The sequence below is a fragment of the Asparagus officinalis genome, chromosome 1 (genome assembly GCF_001876935.1).
Source record: "Asparagus officinalis chromosome 1, Aspof.V1, whole genome shotgun sequence".
NCBI lineage: Eukaryota > Viridiplantae > Streptophyta > Magnoliopsida > Asparagales > Asparagaceae > Asparagus > Asparagus officinalis.
The window spans coordinates 125,275,689-125,292,179 of record NC_033794.1 but is presented as its reverse complement, the minus strand read 5'-3'; the positions used below and the strand labels follow the sequence as shown (position 1 = coordinate 125,292,179).

Genomic DNA, 16,491 nt, shown 5'->3' with positions numbered 1-16,491 from the left:
AAAAATATAACGTTGATGGGTTCAAAAAAACGGCTATTTTGTGCCATCAGCGATCTTGGTATATCATGATTGTTCAAGGTCGCCTATGAAACAAAAGGTCAATCATTCTTGGCATAAGCTAAATTTTATTATTCTATATAGAAGCTGATGCTAAAACTCAGAAAACCGAAAATGTGTGTTGTGTGTGTGTGTGTGTGTGTGTGTGATAGAATAAGCATGCAAAACTCTGTTATGTGTAGGTATGTTGATTGAGTGCTAAAGGTATTAGGGCACACAAGTAATAACTGAACCTAAAAGCTTAAGATTGATTACGCCCGAAAGCTATAGTTGATCTTTATAAGATGCGGCTGCGGATGTTGTAAAGCTTGTCGATGAAAAAGCTTTGATCTTGGATGGTGCGTGTAGAGCCGTTAAAGTATGTAGTTGCTGGTCACTTGCACTAATATTTCGCGTCCAACATGGAGTCTCGCATTTGGATTATCGATCAATGAATGCTTGATTCCATGGCCCTAAAAGAAGGCTCAACGCTCGCGTCGTCTCGCGCAGGCCCTGTCCGGCGCCCTCTGTGTCAAGTGTTTGTGTGGACCCCCTGGGTGTCATGTGTTTGTGCTCAGAATACGCTGTAATAATGCAACTACAAACAGTAAAAAGGCAAAGCAACGCATTGAGGAATTGTTTGTGGTAATCATGGGCAAACAAGATAGGGAGCTCTAGGCTCATTAAACATGAAGGGCGAACAGAGAGTAGGTCTAGAGGAAAGAGAATGGTAGGAGAGAAAGGAAAAGGGAATGGGAGAGAGGAGGAGATGTTGGGGATTTAGAGAAAGAGATTGAAGGTGAAGAAGGAAATTAGAAAGTAAGTGTGACGATTCATGAAATAAAGTAGGAGAGGGGGTGAGGGAGGAGTGAATGTTAGGGTATAGAAAGAATAAGCGAGTGGAGAAGATGGTGAAAAGAAGGAGTAAGAATATAGTGGAAAAATAGGATGTTTCTTCACAAATTTTAGAAATTTAGGAAAAGGAGATGAGTTAATTTAAAAATCACGAGAAATTGAGTGATCTATATATAATATTTCTTTAATGTTTTGCTAAAAAATAACGTTGATGGTCAAAAAAACCTATTTGTCATCGATTTGTATATCATGATTGTTAAGTCCATAAACAAAAAACTCAACATTTTCCACAATTTATATTTAATAAACTTGAAAACCAAAACCAAAATGTGTGTGTGTGTGTGTGTGTGTGTGTGTATAAAAAAATCAAAACTTGTATGTGTGTATGTGATTGAGCTTAAAGTATTACAAACGCAGTATAAACCTAAAACTAAATTACCCAAGCTATATTGATCTTTAATATGGCTCGACTTGGTAAACTTGGATGAAGCTTGATCTTGGATTAGACTTAAAATGTATTGCTTCACTTCACTATTTCGTCAACCTCCATTGGATATGATCATGAATGCTTGATTCCATCCAACCTCCAACTCATTGTTTGTCTAGAATACCTAATAAGAAATACAAACAGTAAACAAACAACATTAGGAATTGTTTGTAATCATCAAAACAAGATTAGGGACTAGGCTCATAACATGAGGCGAACAAGAGTGAGAGAAAGGAAGAGGAGAAGAAGGAAAAGGGAATGGGAGAGAGGAGGAGATGTTGGGGATTTAGAGAAAGAGATTGAAGGTGAAGAAGAGAAATTAGAAAGTAAGTGTGACGATTCATGAAATAAAGTAGGAGAGGGGGTGAGGGAGGAGTGAATGTTAGGGTATAGAAAGAATAAAGAGAGTGGAGAAGATGGTGAAAAGAAGGAGTAAGAATATAGTGGAAAAATAGGATGTTTCTTCACAAATTTTAGAAATTTAGGAAAAGGAGATGAGTTAATTTAAAAATCACGAGAAATTGAGTGATCTATATATAATATTCTTTAATGTTTTGCTAAAAAATAACGTTGATGGTCAAAAAAAACCTATTTGTCATCGATTTGTATATCATGATTGTTAAGTCCATAAACAAAAACTCAACATTTTCACAAATTTATATTTATATAAACTTGAAAACCAAAAACCAAAATGTGTGTGTGTGTGTGTGTGTGGTGTGTGTATAAAAAAATCAAAACTTGTATGTGTGTATGTGATTGAGCTTAAAGTATTACACACAAGTATAAACCTAAAACTAAATTACCCAAGCTATATTGATCTTTAATATGGCTCGACTTGGTAAACTTGGATGAAGCTTGATCTTGGATCTAGACTTAAATGTATTGCTTCACTTCACTATTTCGTCAACCTCCATTGGATATGATCATGAATGCTTGATTCCATCCAACCTCCAACTCATTGTTTGTCTAGAATACCTAATAGAGAATACAAACAGTAAACAAACAACATTAGGAATTGTTTGTAATCATCAACAAGATTAGGGACTAGGCTCATAAACATGAGGCGAACAGAGTGAGAGAAAGGAAGAGGAGAAAGAAGGAAAAGGGAATGGGAGAGAGGAGGAGATGTTGGGAGATTTAGAGAAAGAGATTGAAGGTGAAGAAGGAAATTAGAAAGTAAGTGTGACGATTCATGAAATAAAGTAGGAGAGGGGGTGAGGGAGGAGTGAATGTTAGGGTATAGAAAGAATAAGCGAGTGGAGAAGATGGTGAAAAGAAGGAGTAAGAATATAGTGGAAAAATAGGATGTTTCTTCACAAATTTTAGAAATTTAGGAAAAGGAGATGAGTTAATTTAAAAATCACGAGAAATTGAGTGATCTATATATAATATTTCTTTATGTTTTGCTAAAAAATAACGTTGATGGTCAAAAAAACCTATTTGTCATCGATTTGTATATCATGATTGTTAAGTCCATAAACAAAAAACTCAACATTTTCACAAATTTATATTTATATAAACTTGAAAACCAAAAACCAAAATGTGTGTGTGTGGTGTGTGTGTGTGTGTGTGTATAAAAAAATCAAAACTTGTATGTGTGTATGTGATTGAGTTAAAGTATTACACACAAGTATAAACCTAAAACTAAATTACCCAAGCTATATTGATCTTTAATATGGCTCGACTTGGTAAACTTGGATGAAGCTTGATCTTGGATCTAGACTTAAAATGTATTGCTTCACTTCACTATTTCGTCAACCTCCATTGGATATGATCATGAATGCTTGATTCCATCCAACCTCCAACTCATTGTTTGTCTAGATACCTAATAAGAAATACAAACAGTAAAAAACAACATTAGGAATTGTTTGTAATCATCAAAACAAGATTAGGGACTAGGCTCATAAACATGAGGCGAACAAGAGTGAGAGAAAGGAAGAGGAGAAGAAGGAAAAGGGAATGGGAGAGAGGAGGAGATGTTGGGGATTTAGAGAAAGAGATTGAAGGTGAAGAAGGAAATTAGAAAGTAAGTGTGACGATTCATGAAATAAAGTAGGAGAGGGGGTGAGGGAGGAGTGAATGTTAGGGTATAGAAAGAATAAGCGAGTGGAGAAGATGGTGAAAAGAAGGAGTAAGAATATAGTGGAAAAATAGGATGTTTCTTCACAAATTTTAGAAATTTAGGAAAAGGAGATGAGTTAATTTAAAATCTCACGAGAAATTGAGTGATCTATATATAATATTTCTTTAATGTTTTGCTAAAAAAATAACGTTGATGGTCAAAAAAACCTATTTGTCTCGAGATTTGTTACTTTTAGGTTTAAATTACCGTCGGATGCAAATTTTAGACCAAAATTAATAAAGGAGCTATCACTATTTAGGTAAATCTGATATTTTAGCTTCTTGGGTGTGACAACTGTAAAAATATCTCCTTTGTAACTTTACGGGGCTTTCTTATAACCCATAAAATTGGGTGGTCCCGATCGCCAATTTTAAAAAACTATATTAAAGACACAAATCTCTTTTCTTCTTTCCCTGTATGATATTGGTCAAATTATTTCCGGTTTATATGGCCAGATTGGCGTCCTTGCTTTCCGAGTTTGATACAGGTCTAACTTATTGGGACCCACTGGGCCTTTGCTTCCGATCAAAGCTTTGGATTCTCCCACCACCCTCTCTTCCTTACAAGCACCAAAGCAACGGCAATTTCTCCCGCTTCCCAACACAAAGAACCCGTCCTATTATTTACACACCCAACGCTCTTTTCTTTTTATTTCCTTTCTCCATCATCTCGTTAACTTCACCTCCGCCACCTCTCCCAATTGACAACAAAAACCCTCAAGTAGGTCAAAAGCCGTTTCCTTGCTCTCTCTCTCCCCCTTTCTTTTGTCCCTCAACGCCAATGACGTGACCCACCCCTTAATTATACTCCCTTCATTCGTTCCGTTTCTTTTAAAACCCCACACGCCTCATCCCTTCATTCCACATTCCCCCCCACCCCACTCACTACCCTCGACCCCACAAAAATGTCTTCCTCCCCCAAACTCCTCTCCCTCCTCTTCTCTCCCTCTTCTCCTCGTCCCTCTCCCGTGACATCCGCCGCGGAGCACGGATCCGCCACCCTCGACGTCTCCTCCTCCTTGTCTAAGACCACCCGCCTCTTCGCCGGACTACTTCCCACCCCCTCCTCGACACCGAAGAAGAGGCGAGTCGGCGAGGACGCCGGCGGTGACCGCACCGCTCTCTCTCTCCGGCTGCATTCCCGGGACTTCCTCCCTCCGCCAACGTCTCCGGCCACGGCGACTACAAAACCCTACCCTGGCCGCCTCCGCCGCGACCGGAGCCCGCGCCGCGGCCATCTCCGCCCGCGCGCCTCGCCCTCTCCGGCGTCAGGAAGTCCGATCTGATCCGCTGGGATCCGCCGACGAGTTCTGGCCGTCGGTTCCGACGGCGGCGCCCTCGCAGCCCCGTCGTCTCCGGGTCGAGCCAGGGCAGCGGCGAGTACTTCGGCCGCGTCAGCGTCGGCTCCCCGCCGCGGGCGATGTACCTCGTTCTCGACACCGGGAGCGACGTCACCTGGATACAGTGCGCGCCCTGCAGCGACTGCTACCAGCAGGCCGACCCGATCTACGATCCGTCACAGTCCTCCACCCTACTCCCCGATCACGTGCGGCTGGCCCCTCTTGCGGCTCCCTCGACGTCTCCGCTTGCCGGAACGGCACGTGCCTCTACCAGGTCTCGTACGGCGACGGGTCCTACACGGTGGGCGATTTTCGGATCCGAGGCCGTTACTTCGACGGATCCGACTCCGTCTCCAACGTCGCGTTCGGATGCGGCCACGACAACGAGGGGCTCTTCGGTCGGCCGCGCGGGGCTCCTCGGCCTCGGCGGCGGGAGCCTGTCGTTCCCGAACCAGATCCAGGCCAAGTCCTTCTCCTACTGCCTCGTCGACCGGACTCACCGAGCTCTTCGACGCTCGATTTCGGGTCGGATCTCCTGGACCCGGGCCTCGTCTCCGCCCCGCTTCTGAAAAACCGCAAGCTCGACACTTCTACTACGTGAGCATGAGCGGGATCAGCGTCGCGGCCGAGATGCTCTCCGTACCCCGTCGGCGTTCGAGATGGACCGCCGCCGAGCGCGGCATCATCGTCGACTCCGCACACGCCGTCACCAGGCTCCAAACCGACGTCACAAACTCCCTACGAGACGCGTTCGTGAAGGGGACGTGGAGCCTGACGAAGGCGGAGGGGTTGCGCTCTTCGATACCTGCTACGATCTCTCGAAGAGGACGAGCGTCCGAGGTCCGACGGTTTCGTTCCATTTCGGGAGGGCAAGGAGCTGAAGGCTCCGGCGAAGAATTACCTGATTCCGGGACATCGGCGGGGCGAATTCTGCTTCGCGTTCGAGCCGACGAGCTCGCCGCTGTCGATCATCGCAACGTGCAGCAGCAGGGCACGAGGGTGGCTTTGATCTGCAGAACTCTCGGTGTGGGGTTTACCGCCATAAGTGCTAGGGAAGTGGGGTGGTTGAGAGAGTGTCGGCGGGTAGGTGGGTGGAACTGATAGTGGGGTAGGGTGGGTGGGTGGGTGGGTGGGTAGAGACGAAGGTGGGTGTATACTGGATATTTATGAGGGTTCTCGCTGCGGGAATGGTTAAAAAAAAAAAAGTTGTATGTGGTATCACCTTGGGGTCGTTGTTTTTTTTTCTGGTTGCGAAGCGTGCGAGCAGTTAGAGCGCAATAATGCCGATCTTCATATGTTTATATAAATATCTAGACTCTACATAAATAGCAAGGAAAATTTTACGAAGCTCCTTTATGGTTTTTAGAAATAACATAACATTTCTATGATACTTTAAAAGCGCATTTTACCATTCTTATCTTGAAATATGTTATAGTGACGACCTTCAAAATTGATAATCCTATGTTTGTTAATATGAAAGCCCAATTAATCGATGAGCATCGTGTGATTATAGCTTTCGATGCGGGTCAAAATTCGTCAACTTAGGTATGATATGAAAGCTTATCGCCAGGTTGGTTATATTTTGTTGCTTCGAGGAGTGACTTCTAGATATGAAATCTATATCTAAAATGCAATTAAGTATTAGAACTCATAGGCGGCGGCCGTTTAAGGCGTTCATAGCCTAATTTCAATGCTTATGTGGCGTCTGTCAGTGACGTGGCACTGGAAAAGATCAAGGAAGTGTGCCTTTTAACTAATCCTAATTTTTCAAATTCCTCTTTTTCGCAGAGCGAGAGATGGATGAGCAAAGAGGGGAACAAGTGCAGGGAGATGGAGGGAGCAGCTGCGAGATTCCCTGACGTTGGGTTGATTCGATCCAAATATTATTCCACCCCCTGCTATCGGACCTTGAATAGGAGCTTGAGCTTGAAAAGATACACCGTCCTTGGTTCAACTCCGACCTTAGGCCCCGTTTGATAAAGGGTTAATGAAGAAGGATTAATGTACTTAGCCTATTTAAAATCCGAATGACTAAATTATTAACCCGTTAAATAAGTTTTATTTTAGTCCTTATGATCAATTTTAGTGTTTGGGTACAATGATTTTGACTATTTTCTTTATAATTAGAAGGGTTAACTCTTATTTCATATAAATAGGAGTATTAGTAAACCTCTTATTTTGATGGGTTGACTTATTTTAACCCTTCTAGAGTGGTTAACTTAACCCTTCTATATTTTTTATGTTTAACAAATTATGGAGGGTTAACCCACTTTAACCATTATATAAATTTGTTGTGTTTGACAGGTTAAGAAGGGATTAAGTCTCATTAATCTCTCACTTAACCCTTTGCAAAATGGTACCTTAGAGATTTTTAGTTGCTCGGTGCTACGTTGTCGCTCATCAATTGAGCCCAAAATTTGCCACAAAATTTGAATTTTTGAGCCCCAGTTATAAAGATCCTGACAACCATATTATTAATTTTGTCACATCAGCGATTAAAAAAATTTTAAATACCTATTTGGTATATAGGAGGTGGTACTTATTTTTATTGTTTTTTATTATTTGGTTTGTGGAAAGCAGCAGAATTGCTCTGATCACATTGGCTGTAATAGTTTTTACAATTTTTTTTTTTAAAATTGAAGTGTTGCTTAACCATCTAAGCTACAAGTATGGTAGACAAACATTGCAATTATGAATATGTCTGTATTTACTTTTACATTCTATTTTTTTGTCAAAGAAACGGTCTTTATCTCTCTTTTTTTTTTCATTTTTCACGTACTAATAAAAAAGTAGAATCCATTTTGGAATAAACTTATGAAAATGATAATTTAATTAAGGTTTTGCCTGCCCTTTTTTAAACTATGCATGCCGTTGAGCTATTATGGGATGCAGGTGTAATTTGATTAGTTTATGTGTAGGAGGGAGCAATTAATGACACAGACAAAAGCATGTGAGGATCTTATATGAGGACAGTGCAAAGGTCAAATCAACTAATTAATAAATGAAATCTGCTTCTAGATTTTACTTTTTTTATAATTTGTTATTATTATTTTTCCTTGATATGCATACACATGCCTTCGCTGGACCTCTTTTATAAGGGTTACAATAATATTTTTTATGTTATATTATCCCCTCTCAGGTATAGTAATATGGTTAAACGCTACAGTCCCCCATCTATGCTACAGAAAATTTTTCATGTATGTGACACAATAACATTCTACAATAATTTACTGTAGCATGACTAGTAGATTTTGGATCCTCCTATTATTATAGAGGAATAGATTCCGCATTAAATCTGGAAAATCTGTTTAAAAAGTGAAGTCTTTGTTCTTTGTTGGAGATATCTGAAAAGGATTTTCGAAGCGAGGTAAACAAAAAAATTATTCTAGACAGTGTTGATGTCCGTGAACACACAGTCGATAGGGTTGCGATTCTGGTCTTCACGTCGGCGACGAATAGGGGGAGGATGAGAGATGGGACCGACTCCTCCTCCGACTTTATGCCCGATCCTTAGACTAGAATTCTCGATCTTTCTGCAGAGACAAGAAGAAACACGTGGGAGGGCGGGGCTCATTTTCCCCGTGGTACCTCCGACGGTCAAGTTAGCTGGTGAGCTTGAGCGGGGTTTGAGGGAGAGTCCCTGGGCCATTTAGGTCCTTAGAGAATACTCTTATAGAGTTAATGATTCTTTTTTATGTTAAGAATCAAAAGGGGGAGTAAAATTCACCTCTTTTTTAGAAGCGGAGCCTTTTTTTCTACTTTTATAGCCCATTACCTGTGAAGGTTTGACCCTTGGGCTTGGATTATGCACAGGAAGCGGTTGAGGGGTGAGTTGGAGGCTAAGTCATCTTTCTCCTTCCAGGTATCGGCTAGCGGTTAGGAGGAAAGTCATTCAAATACAGGAGAGATGTGTCCTCTTACGCCTCGTTTGGTACGCGGGAATGAGGAGGAATGTAATGCAATTCCCACTTCTCATTCCCTCATACCAAACACACCTATATTTTAGATGTTGGAATGACCATTCCCTAGGAATGATCATTCCCACTATTTGTGGGAATGAGCATTCCAAATGAGAAGATAAGGAATGGTCATTCCCATTCAAGTGAGAATCAAAAACTAGTTAGGTATTTTTTAATTATATCCATATTAATAATAAAGAATGTTTGGGTGAGGCGCTATGCAAGTGGGCAATTTTAGATTGACAATTTAGGCTAGTATATCATTTTGCTATTTCGAAACTTATTATTTTAGTTGGTATTGTTTTATGGATTTTTGCTATTATGAATTGAGTGATTTTGATACTTTATCAAATAAGTTAATTTATATATCTAGAACTGTGGATTATGGATATCATTCTTTTTTTTGGACCTATGAAAGATACGATAATCTTTTTTTTTATTTTTCTTTAATTTTTAAGACTAAGAAATAGCGAGTATTGTTTAAAAAATATAAACGAAACATACACCTGATGGATAACACGAGCATTAGTATAACACATACCTAGATTAATATAACATATGCGTATATAAAATTATTTAGTTATTATCATTAATGTTTATTTTTTATCTTATTAAAAATCTATGTTGTTATAAGGGCATTATTAGAAAATGAGATTTCATTCTCACTTGTGTACTAGTGATACCAAACATGGGAATGGGAATGAGATTTCCATTCTAGCTTCATTCTACGAACGCACCCAAACAAGAGAATGAGAATGACCATTCCATTCCCACATGCAATCCATTCCATTCCTTCTTTCATTCCATTCCCAAGTCTGTCCATTCCCACGTACCAAACGAGGCGTTAGTATCCTGGATTCGACAGATGTGGCAAGACAGAGGATAGGCCCACTGTTCGGTTGTCTTTCCCCTCCAAATGACGGCTAGTGATCCTAGAGGGGAAGTTATTCGAGCCCAGAAGAGCATCATGGCGATCCCAGAGATGTGACTTGTGAGTGGAATAAGCGGCATATGCAGGGGATTTGTCAGAACAGAGATCTTGATGGGACTGATCAGTGTTGTGTTGATTGATATCTAAAATAAGCTTAGCTGGATCTTATCCCCTTAGTAGAGGCGAGTCGGTTCATGAGTTGTCTTTGTGATATCCCGACTCGACGGTCAAGTGAGATTCGGGTCGTGTGTATAGTCGAGACGTCTGCTTAAGGAGCCGTCTTAATTACGAGGGACCGACTGGTCCCACACTTCGAGTCGGTAATGATGACCCTTGGTCAAAAATGACTCGTCCGCTCGACTGGTCGATAGACTTGCCCTTGGCTGGGCTTTGGAGCCTCTATGCTAGTTTGAACCATGGCTTTTTTAAACCTATGGAGACAATCTTTCGGTATCTTCATCTTTAGATGGTAAATTACCATAAGAGACAGGTTAAGAAGTGACATTTTAAATAAGATATAACTCTATTTGGTAGCTAACTATCATTTTGAAATTAATGTTCAAAAAAACTTTTTTGAAATTTGGTTCGAAACTTGATTCAAATTTTTTTGAAGGATAAATGCTTCAAGACTCAAGAATAAAGCTATTTATCTCTTGAAACTCACGCCTCATCACTTAAAGCGTAACTTAAGTGCGCGTTTTCGCACGTCATAAATTATTTCTTTTTTAAAGCGTACGCTTTAAACAATATAAGAGGATATAAAAATTTTGACTAACATTGAACTATCTCGATGTATCTTCAATACAATCAGGTGAATATAAATAACAGAGATATGCTATGTAGCTTTGTTTATTATGATTTGAGTCTATACTTCATATATTTAAATTTTATTTACTGATTAGGACATAAATAAATCTATTTGTAAGTTACGATATGACTATATATTGTATTTTCAAAATGTTTACGAATTTTATAATTAAAATATTTAGACTCATAAAACTTACACCTCTCACTTTGAAACATACGCCTAACTTTATTAAGTGGTCTAATACTTCGCCTTGCGCTTCCAAGTTTTTAAGCATTGCTTTGAATGTACTAAAATTTTACTTTACGTTAGAATTTTTTGAGAGGGAAATGTTAAAAGATTGAGATGGCACGCATATATAAATGTTATTGTTGATGTATGGAATCACACAGTCAAATAAAAATGGATAATTGTGCTGACGGAGGTCATCGTAGGGCTTAGGAGTCTCGCACTCCTGTAGTGCTCAGTCTATGCAGGGATCCTAACGACCATCGAGTCGTCCTCATAGGACATTGAATAAAAGACCGAGTGAGTTCCAGGTGAGTCGACTTCGACAAGAAGGTCGACTGATCCCGACTCTTGAATCGTCATGAAGAGTATTGACTTGACGAGTCGGCCAAGTTGGGACCTCCGCTGGGCTTGGCCACCAAGCCGGTTAGAGCCTTGCTTGCGAAAATACACCCGCCTGTTGTTTGGCGAGTTGTATTTTGGCGAATAGGAATACCATAACAGATGTATTTCCGTAATCATGCCTCAATCAACTTGGTGGCCCAAGCCCAGTAAAATCAGATTTAGCCGACTGATCGAGTCGATATCCCTTCGTGTCGACTCGAAAAACGGTACTAGTCGACCCGCTTTGTTGAAGATGACTCACGAGGAGTCCACTCGACCATGTGACTAACGCCTCACGAGGATGACTCGAAAGACATTTCTTCTTGGCGAAGCTAGAGGATAACTCCTCCTTCAAGCTCATCCTCACTGATAACGTGTCCACGTCGCATTTAATGTTTAACAGCCATCATCATGCCTCTAGCCCCAACAGTCTATATGATTCATCGGACCACGTGGGCCACCGTCATACTTCCTCTCACTTCTCATTTAATGCTGATGAGATCCTCCCTCCAGTCATCAGTCGACACTTATAAAGCAGAGGTTGACTCAGCTGTCAGCCCGCACTTCTCCACCGCCTTTCTGTGCTCGGCCAAAGTGACTAATCTACCCCTTATGCACTGAGTATAAATACATGTACTATTCTAACATTCAAGGGGTTCACCAAGTGACTAATCTACCCCTTATGCACTGAGTATAAATACATGTACTATTCTAACATTCAAGGGGTTCACCAATCTGATCCTCTAACACACACACTGCACGTATAAATACATGTACTATTCTAACATTCAAGGGGTTCACCAATCTGATCCTCTAACACACACACTGCACTATTACAAGAACACATAGTTCTTCCTTTACCCCACTCAAGTCATCAGCTAACTTGATCGTTGGAGGTACAACGAGAGAACCAATGCCCTCTCACGAATTTCTGTATGTACAAATTGTTCATTAACCTAGTTCAAGAACCAGACATGAAGTCAGAGAAGAAAGTGGTTCCTCTTTAATACTGAACAAACTGATCCTATTCTGAATCTAACTAACTGTGTAATCATATACACCATCAACAAATATAATATTATTGTAATATAAACAATAATTTTTTGAATTCTACTTTAATTACAAGCTGCAGAGGAAATAGTTTAGAAACGAAATTAGCAGCCGAGAAAGAGGAGAAATGGGAGGTGACGATAGTGTTCGGTTCGTTCCGAAGAGATGTACAAGTCCATTTTAAAAGTACAAGATGACGCGTGAGCAGCATCAGTGGGCTCAACACTTTAACACTTGCTCTAGTCTCTCTGTCGGAACGCAACGCCTTGAATAGACATGTTTCGTCCCGTGTCCGTCATGCGAGGGGGTCCCACGGGCTAGTTACCAATTTCCCAGCTTGGTTGGGCCCACAGATTGGGCCCTGAAACCCTGCCGAGGGGTCCGGAGCTGAATGCGATCCATAATTAGGAACAGGATGAAAGGGGAAGCAAAGCGATTTTAACGTCCTTCATCATCAACGAGTCTTTTCATGGTGTTGTGTTGCATCTATTGATGATGTTCTTTGATGATGCCCAGCTATCCTTCGCCAGTTCACGATACAAAACATATACGCAAAGATTACATTATAATATTACTATCATGGCGGATTTATGTGATGTCCATTCCCACCACAAGATATCATTGTATTATATAGCTTTACTTGTAGTTAACATTTACAACACCATTAACGAAGACAAACTTATAAAATTTGTTAATTAGATAGTCGTGATTTATATGGAGACGCCACTAAAATGAAATCCTAAATCCGTTACTGATCATTTAAAGTATCATTTGAAGATTTCATATAATATCACATGGAAAAAGGAAAAAAAGAAAATGTCAGACGCAGCAGTACTGTTTTGCAGCTATACAAGAAATAAGTTACATGGACTTTAAGTTGAATGTTAATGTGTGCCAGCGTGATCATCAGACGGATCAGTATGTAGAGAGCTCTACTAATAATGTGGAGGCTCAAAATGGTCAATTAGGTTGCATGACAATTTAAAAAAAAATCAATGGATTCGGAAAGATATAGATTTAAGGGTTTTTTTTATAGGAAACCTGTTGCGCGCGGCGGAAGTCGATTCGGCAAGTCAATAGCATACACAAGAACAATAATAGACCACAATAGCACAAGCAACACCCAATCACAGCAAGAACACAAGATATACGTGGTTCGGTAATGTGCCTACGTCCACGGAGCAAGAGGGGGGAGTTTTACTAATGGAAATAAAAGGGAATACAAATTAGGATGACAAATCTTACCAAAACCCACAAATAAGACCTCTTGATCTCTCCAAATGACTCCAACAATAGAAGCCCTAAAATCCCCTCTTCAGCAGCTCAAAATCTCCCTTGCATAACCTTAAAAACGAGTTTATGGTTTATATACAACTCCCAAACGAAACGGGTCTGAAACCCAGAACTCAGCCCAAACCGCTTCGGCGGTCGACCGTGGCGATCGACCAACTCCAGAGAAAACCACGGTCGACCGTCACGGTCGACCGCCAAAGGTCCAGAGGTACAGTAAGGTCCTGTGCACGAATTCGGTCGACCGCAAAGAACCGCGGTCGACCGCCAAACTGCCAAATTGAGTTTCTGAGCCTGAAAACTGCTATTCTTGCCAATCCTACAAAACCACTATAAAATATAGAAGTTTTTAGGTGAACCACCAAAACAAATTTATTTTTATATAACCACTATGAAAAGATGAATCTTTTACAGGTCTCACCAAGGCATAATTTACATCAATGTTTTGTTAAATTATAGTATAAAATGACATAAATGCTCATTATTATAAAATTTTAGAGAGGATGAGAAGGGGTTGGGGGGGGGTATTTGGAAGGAATTAAAACTTTTTTGAGGGCATTATCTGGGTTTAGAGGGAAATAAGGTATTCTATTTATATACGAAAATATAATAATAATTTGACGAGTCTCATAACGAGGATATTTTAGAAATTTAGCATATTATTTAACATAATATGGATACAAAAGTATAATTTGATGGCACTTTTGTTATAGATGTATATTTTTATGATGGCTGAAAACAAAACAAAATTATGATGGTTTAAAAAAATGACGATACTTTGTGGTTGTTTCATATAAAAAAACTCTAGAGTTAAATATTAGAGGGACAACAATGATAAGTTTTCGGGCTACCCTTCTTGATTTTGGTGTCTACAAGGAAACTGATTGATCTATTAGGCACAAAATAGAGTACTCAGAGCATCTCCAACGTTATTTTTAAAAGTTATTTTGATACCAAAAGAACACTAAAACTACCTCTAACCTAGCGTCAAAACCCGTGCTATTTTGGGGCACTACTGCAGTGTTGCGCCAGGAATAACACAACACTGTAGATATGGAGTTTTTTATTTTTTCTAGTTTACCCTTAAAATTGGTTATAACAAATCAAATATTCTAACCATATCCTATTTCATCCATCATATTTCCTATTTGGTGTAAAATTTAGTGTAATGAATTGAAGATGGAATAATGATTTGGTGTAAAAACTACACAAACTTAGTGTAAAACTACATCATTTTGGTTTTTTGGGTTGGAGATGCTCTCATACCAGTTTAAATCTATAAAATAAAATTTACTCTTTTTTTTAATTTTGCACTAATTTTTATAAATGTAATGGCTTAATATTATGTGTGAACTAAACTTTACACTGTTTTTACGTACTGGGTTAGTTTTTTATTCGCATTACTTTTTAGGTGTATGTATGAACTGATTTTAAGTAGATTTTTATAGTGCGTGCGTCTGTCTTTTTGTATGATAACGTTTACGATAATGCTTTTCCTTTTGGAATATGATAACCAAACTAATACTTTAAACTATTTTTATTCTATAGGAAACGCGAATTTGAAGCGCTCGATAAGTAATAGATTTTTATATCAAGTTGAGAAATGACTTGACCCTTTTGTTTCTTATATGTGTTTTTCCTCAGAAGTCACCTTAAAAATAGGTAAGTATATGAAAACTATAGGTAAGTATATGAAAACTATTTTTATTTTTTAAATTTATATATAAATCAGCTTTAAAATAGGTTTTCATTATAAATGACTACGTTTCAGTTAAATTTTCACTAAAAAAATCAAAAAGTAAGCTTAAACAATTAAGTTCAAAATGCTTGAGTAATATCCTAATAAAGCCTAAACTGTTTAAAAAAAAACGTAAGTCATGTATATCGAGTGGAAGTTTTTAAGGATAATTTTGAACTTTTAGTATTTTTTTTAATAAAATGTGCTTGGTAGAAATAAAAAAGAAAACGTGGTTGATTGCAATAAAAACACAATACCACTCGTATTTTCGTAATGGAAAATGACTTATGCCAACTCATTATATAATAGGGAGGGAACACATCACATGTCCCCTCCATTGATCCTATATTTTAGATACTTGTAGCAGCACTCTTAGTTAATATTTGGCGTTATCATTCTCCGCTAGTCAAGGTGCGGTATTGGGTGCCAGAATCCGAGCTTCTTTACTCGCCAAAATGAAGGACTATTGATCGGGAACTGGATACAGGAGCGCGGGGCAGCTAAGCACATGGGAGTGTGGTCTCTGTGGGGCCCACATCCCTGTTCTCCTTCATTGACTTGGAAGTTTGTTCGCGGCCTGGAGCCTTCCTTGCTGCGAGGGTCTACGGATATCGGGAAATCTGGGCCCGTTTGGCTTTTTCCTTGTACGTGGGCCCGCGTGAAAGACGGGTCGGTGTGGACGGGTGTGAACTAAATTTGGGCTTCGATTTGGTTTAGGATTTGGATCCAATTACATGGTAATTGGCGAGTTCAATTATTCTAATTTTCTATTGGCTGGGTCATAATTACAAGTAAGTTTCCGGGGCGAATAAGTGCATGCTTACTATGCAATTGTAGGTATCTGTTTTGAGGTGTAGAGATTTTAACGCTTAGGCTTAGATTGGATAGGAGGTATGAGAAGGGAAGTTGATGTAGAGTGAGTTAAGTGGAGAGCGCTGCAAGGAAAATATATATATATATATATAATATAATAAGGGCCGAGGGGACGAAGGAGACCTAAACTTCCCTCCGGGTGACAGTATATATAATATATATATATATATATATATAATATAGTATATATATATATTATAGTAGTATACTATATACGTATTATATATATATATAGGGAGATGTTCTAATAAAAACCATAGAGAGCTAAAAATCAATCCTACACCATAACATTCATATTTCATCCAATGGGCCTAGATTTCGGGATGCGCAGACATTGAAATATTAGACAAATTTAATACACCGATATTAACTGTTCGAAAAGGGTAAAATTGCG

The 16,491-nt window shown here is 39.4% G+C and overlaps 1 protein-coding gene across 1 annotated transcript; it reads left to right on the top strand.

Moving 5' to 3' along the window:
• Positions 3,897 to 5,940, top strand: LOC109841236 (protein ASPARTIC PROTEASE IN GUARD CELL 1-like). The gene is given in 10 exon segments (XM_020410144.1): positions 3,897 to 4,716; positions 4,718 to 4,749; positions 4,751 to 5,033; positions 5,036 to 5,236; positions 5,238 to 5,328; positions 5,331 to 5,408; positions 5,411 to 5,617; positions 5,620 to 5,694; positions 5,697 to 5,810; positions 5,813 to 5,940. Coding segments are annotated over 10 exon segments (1,521 nt in total). The 5' UTR covers positions 3,897 to 4,404.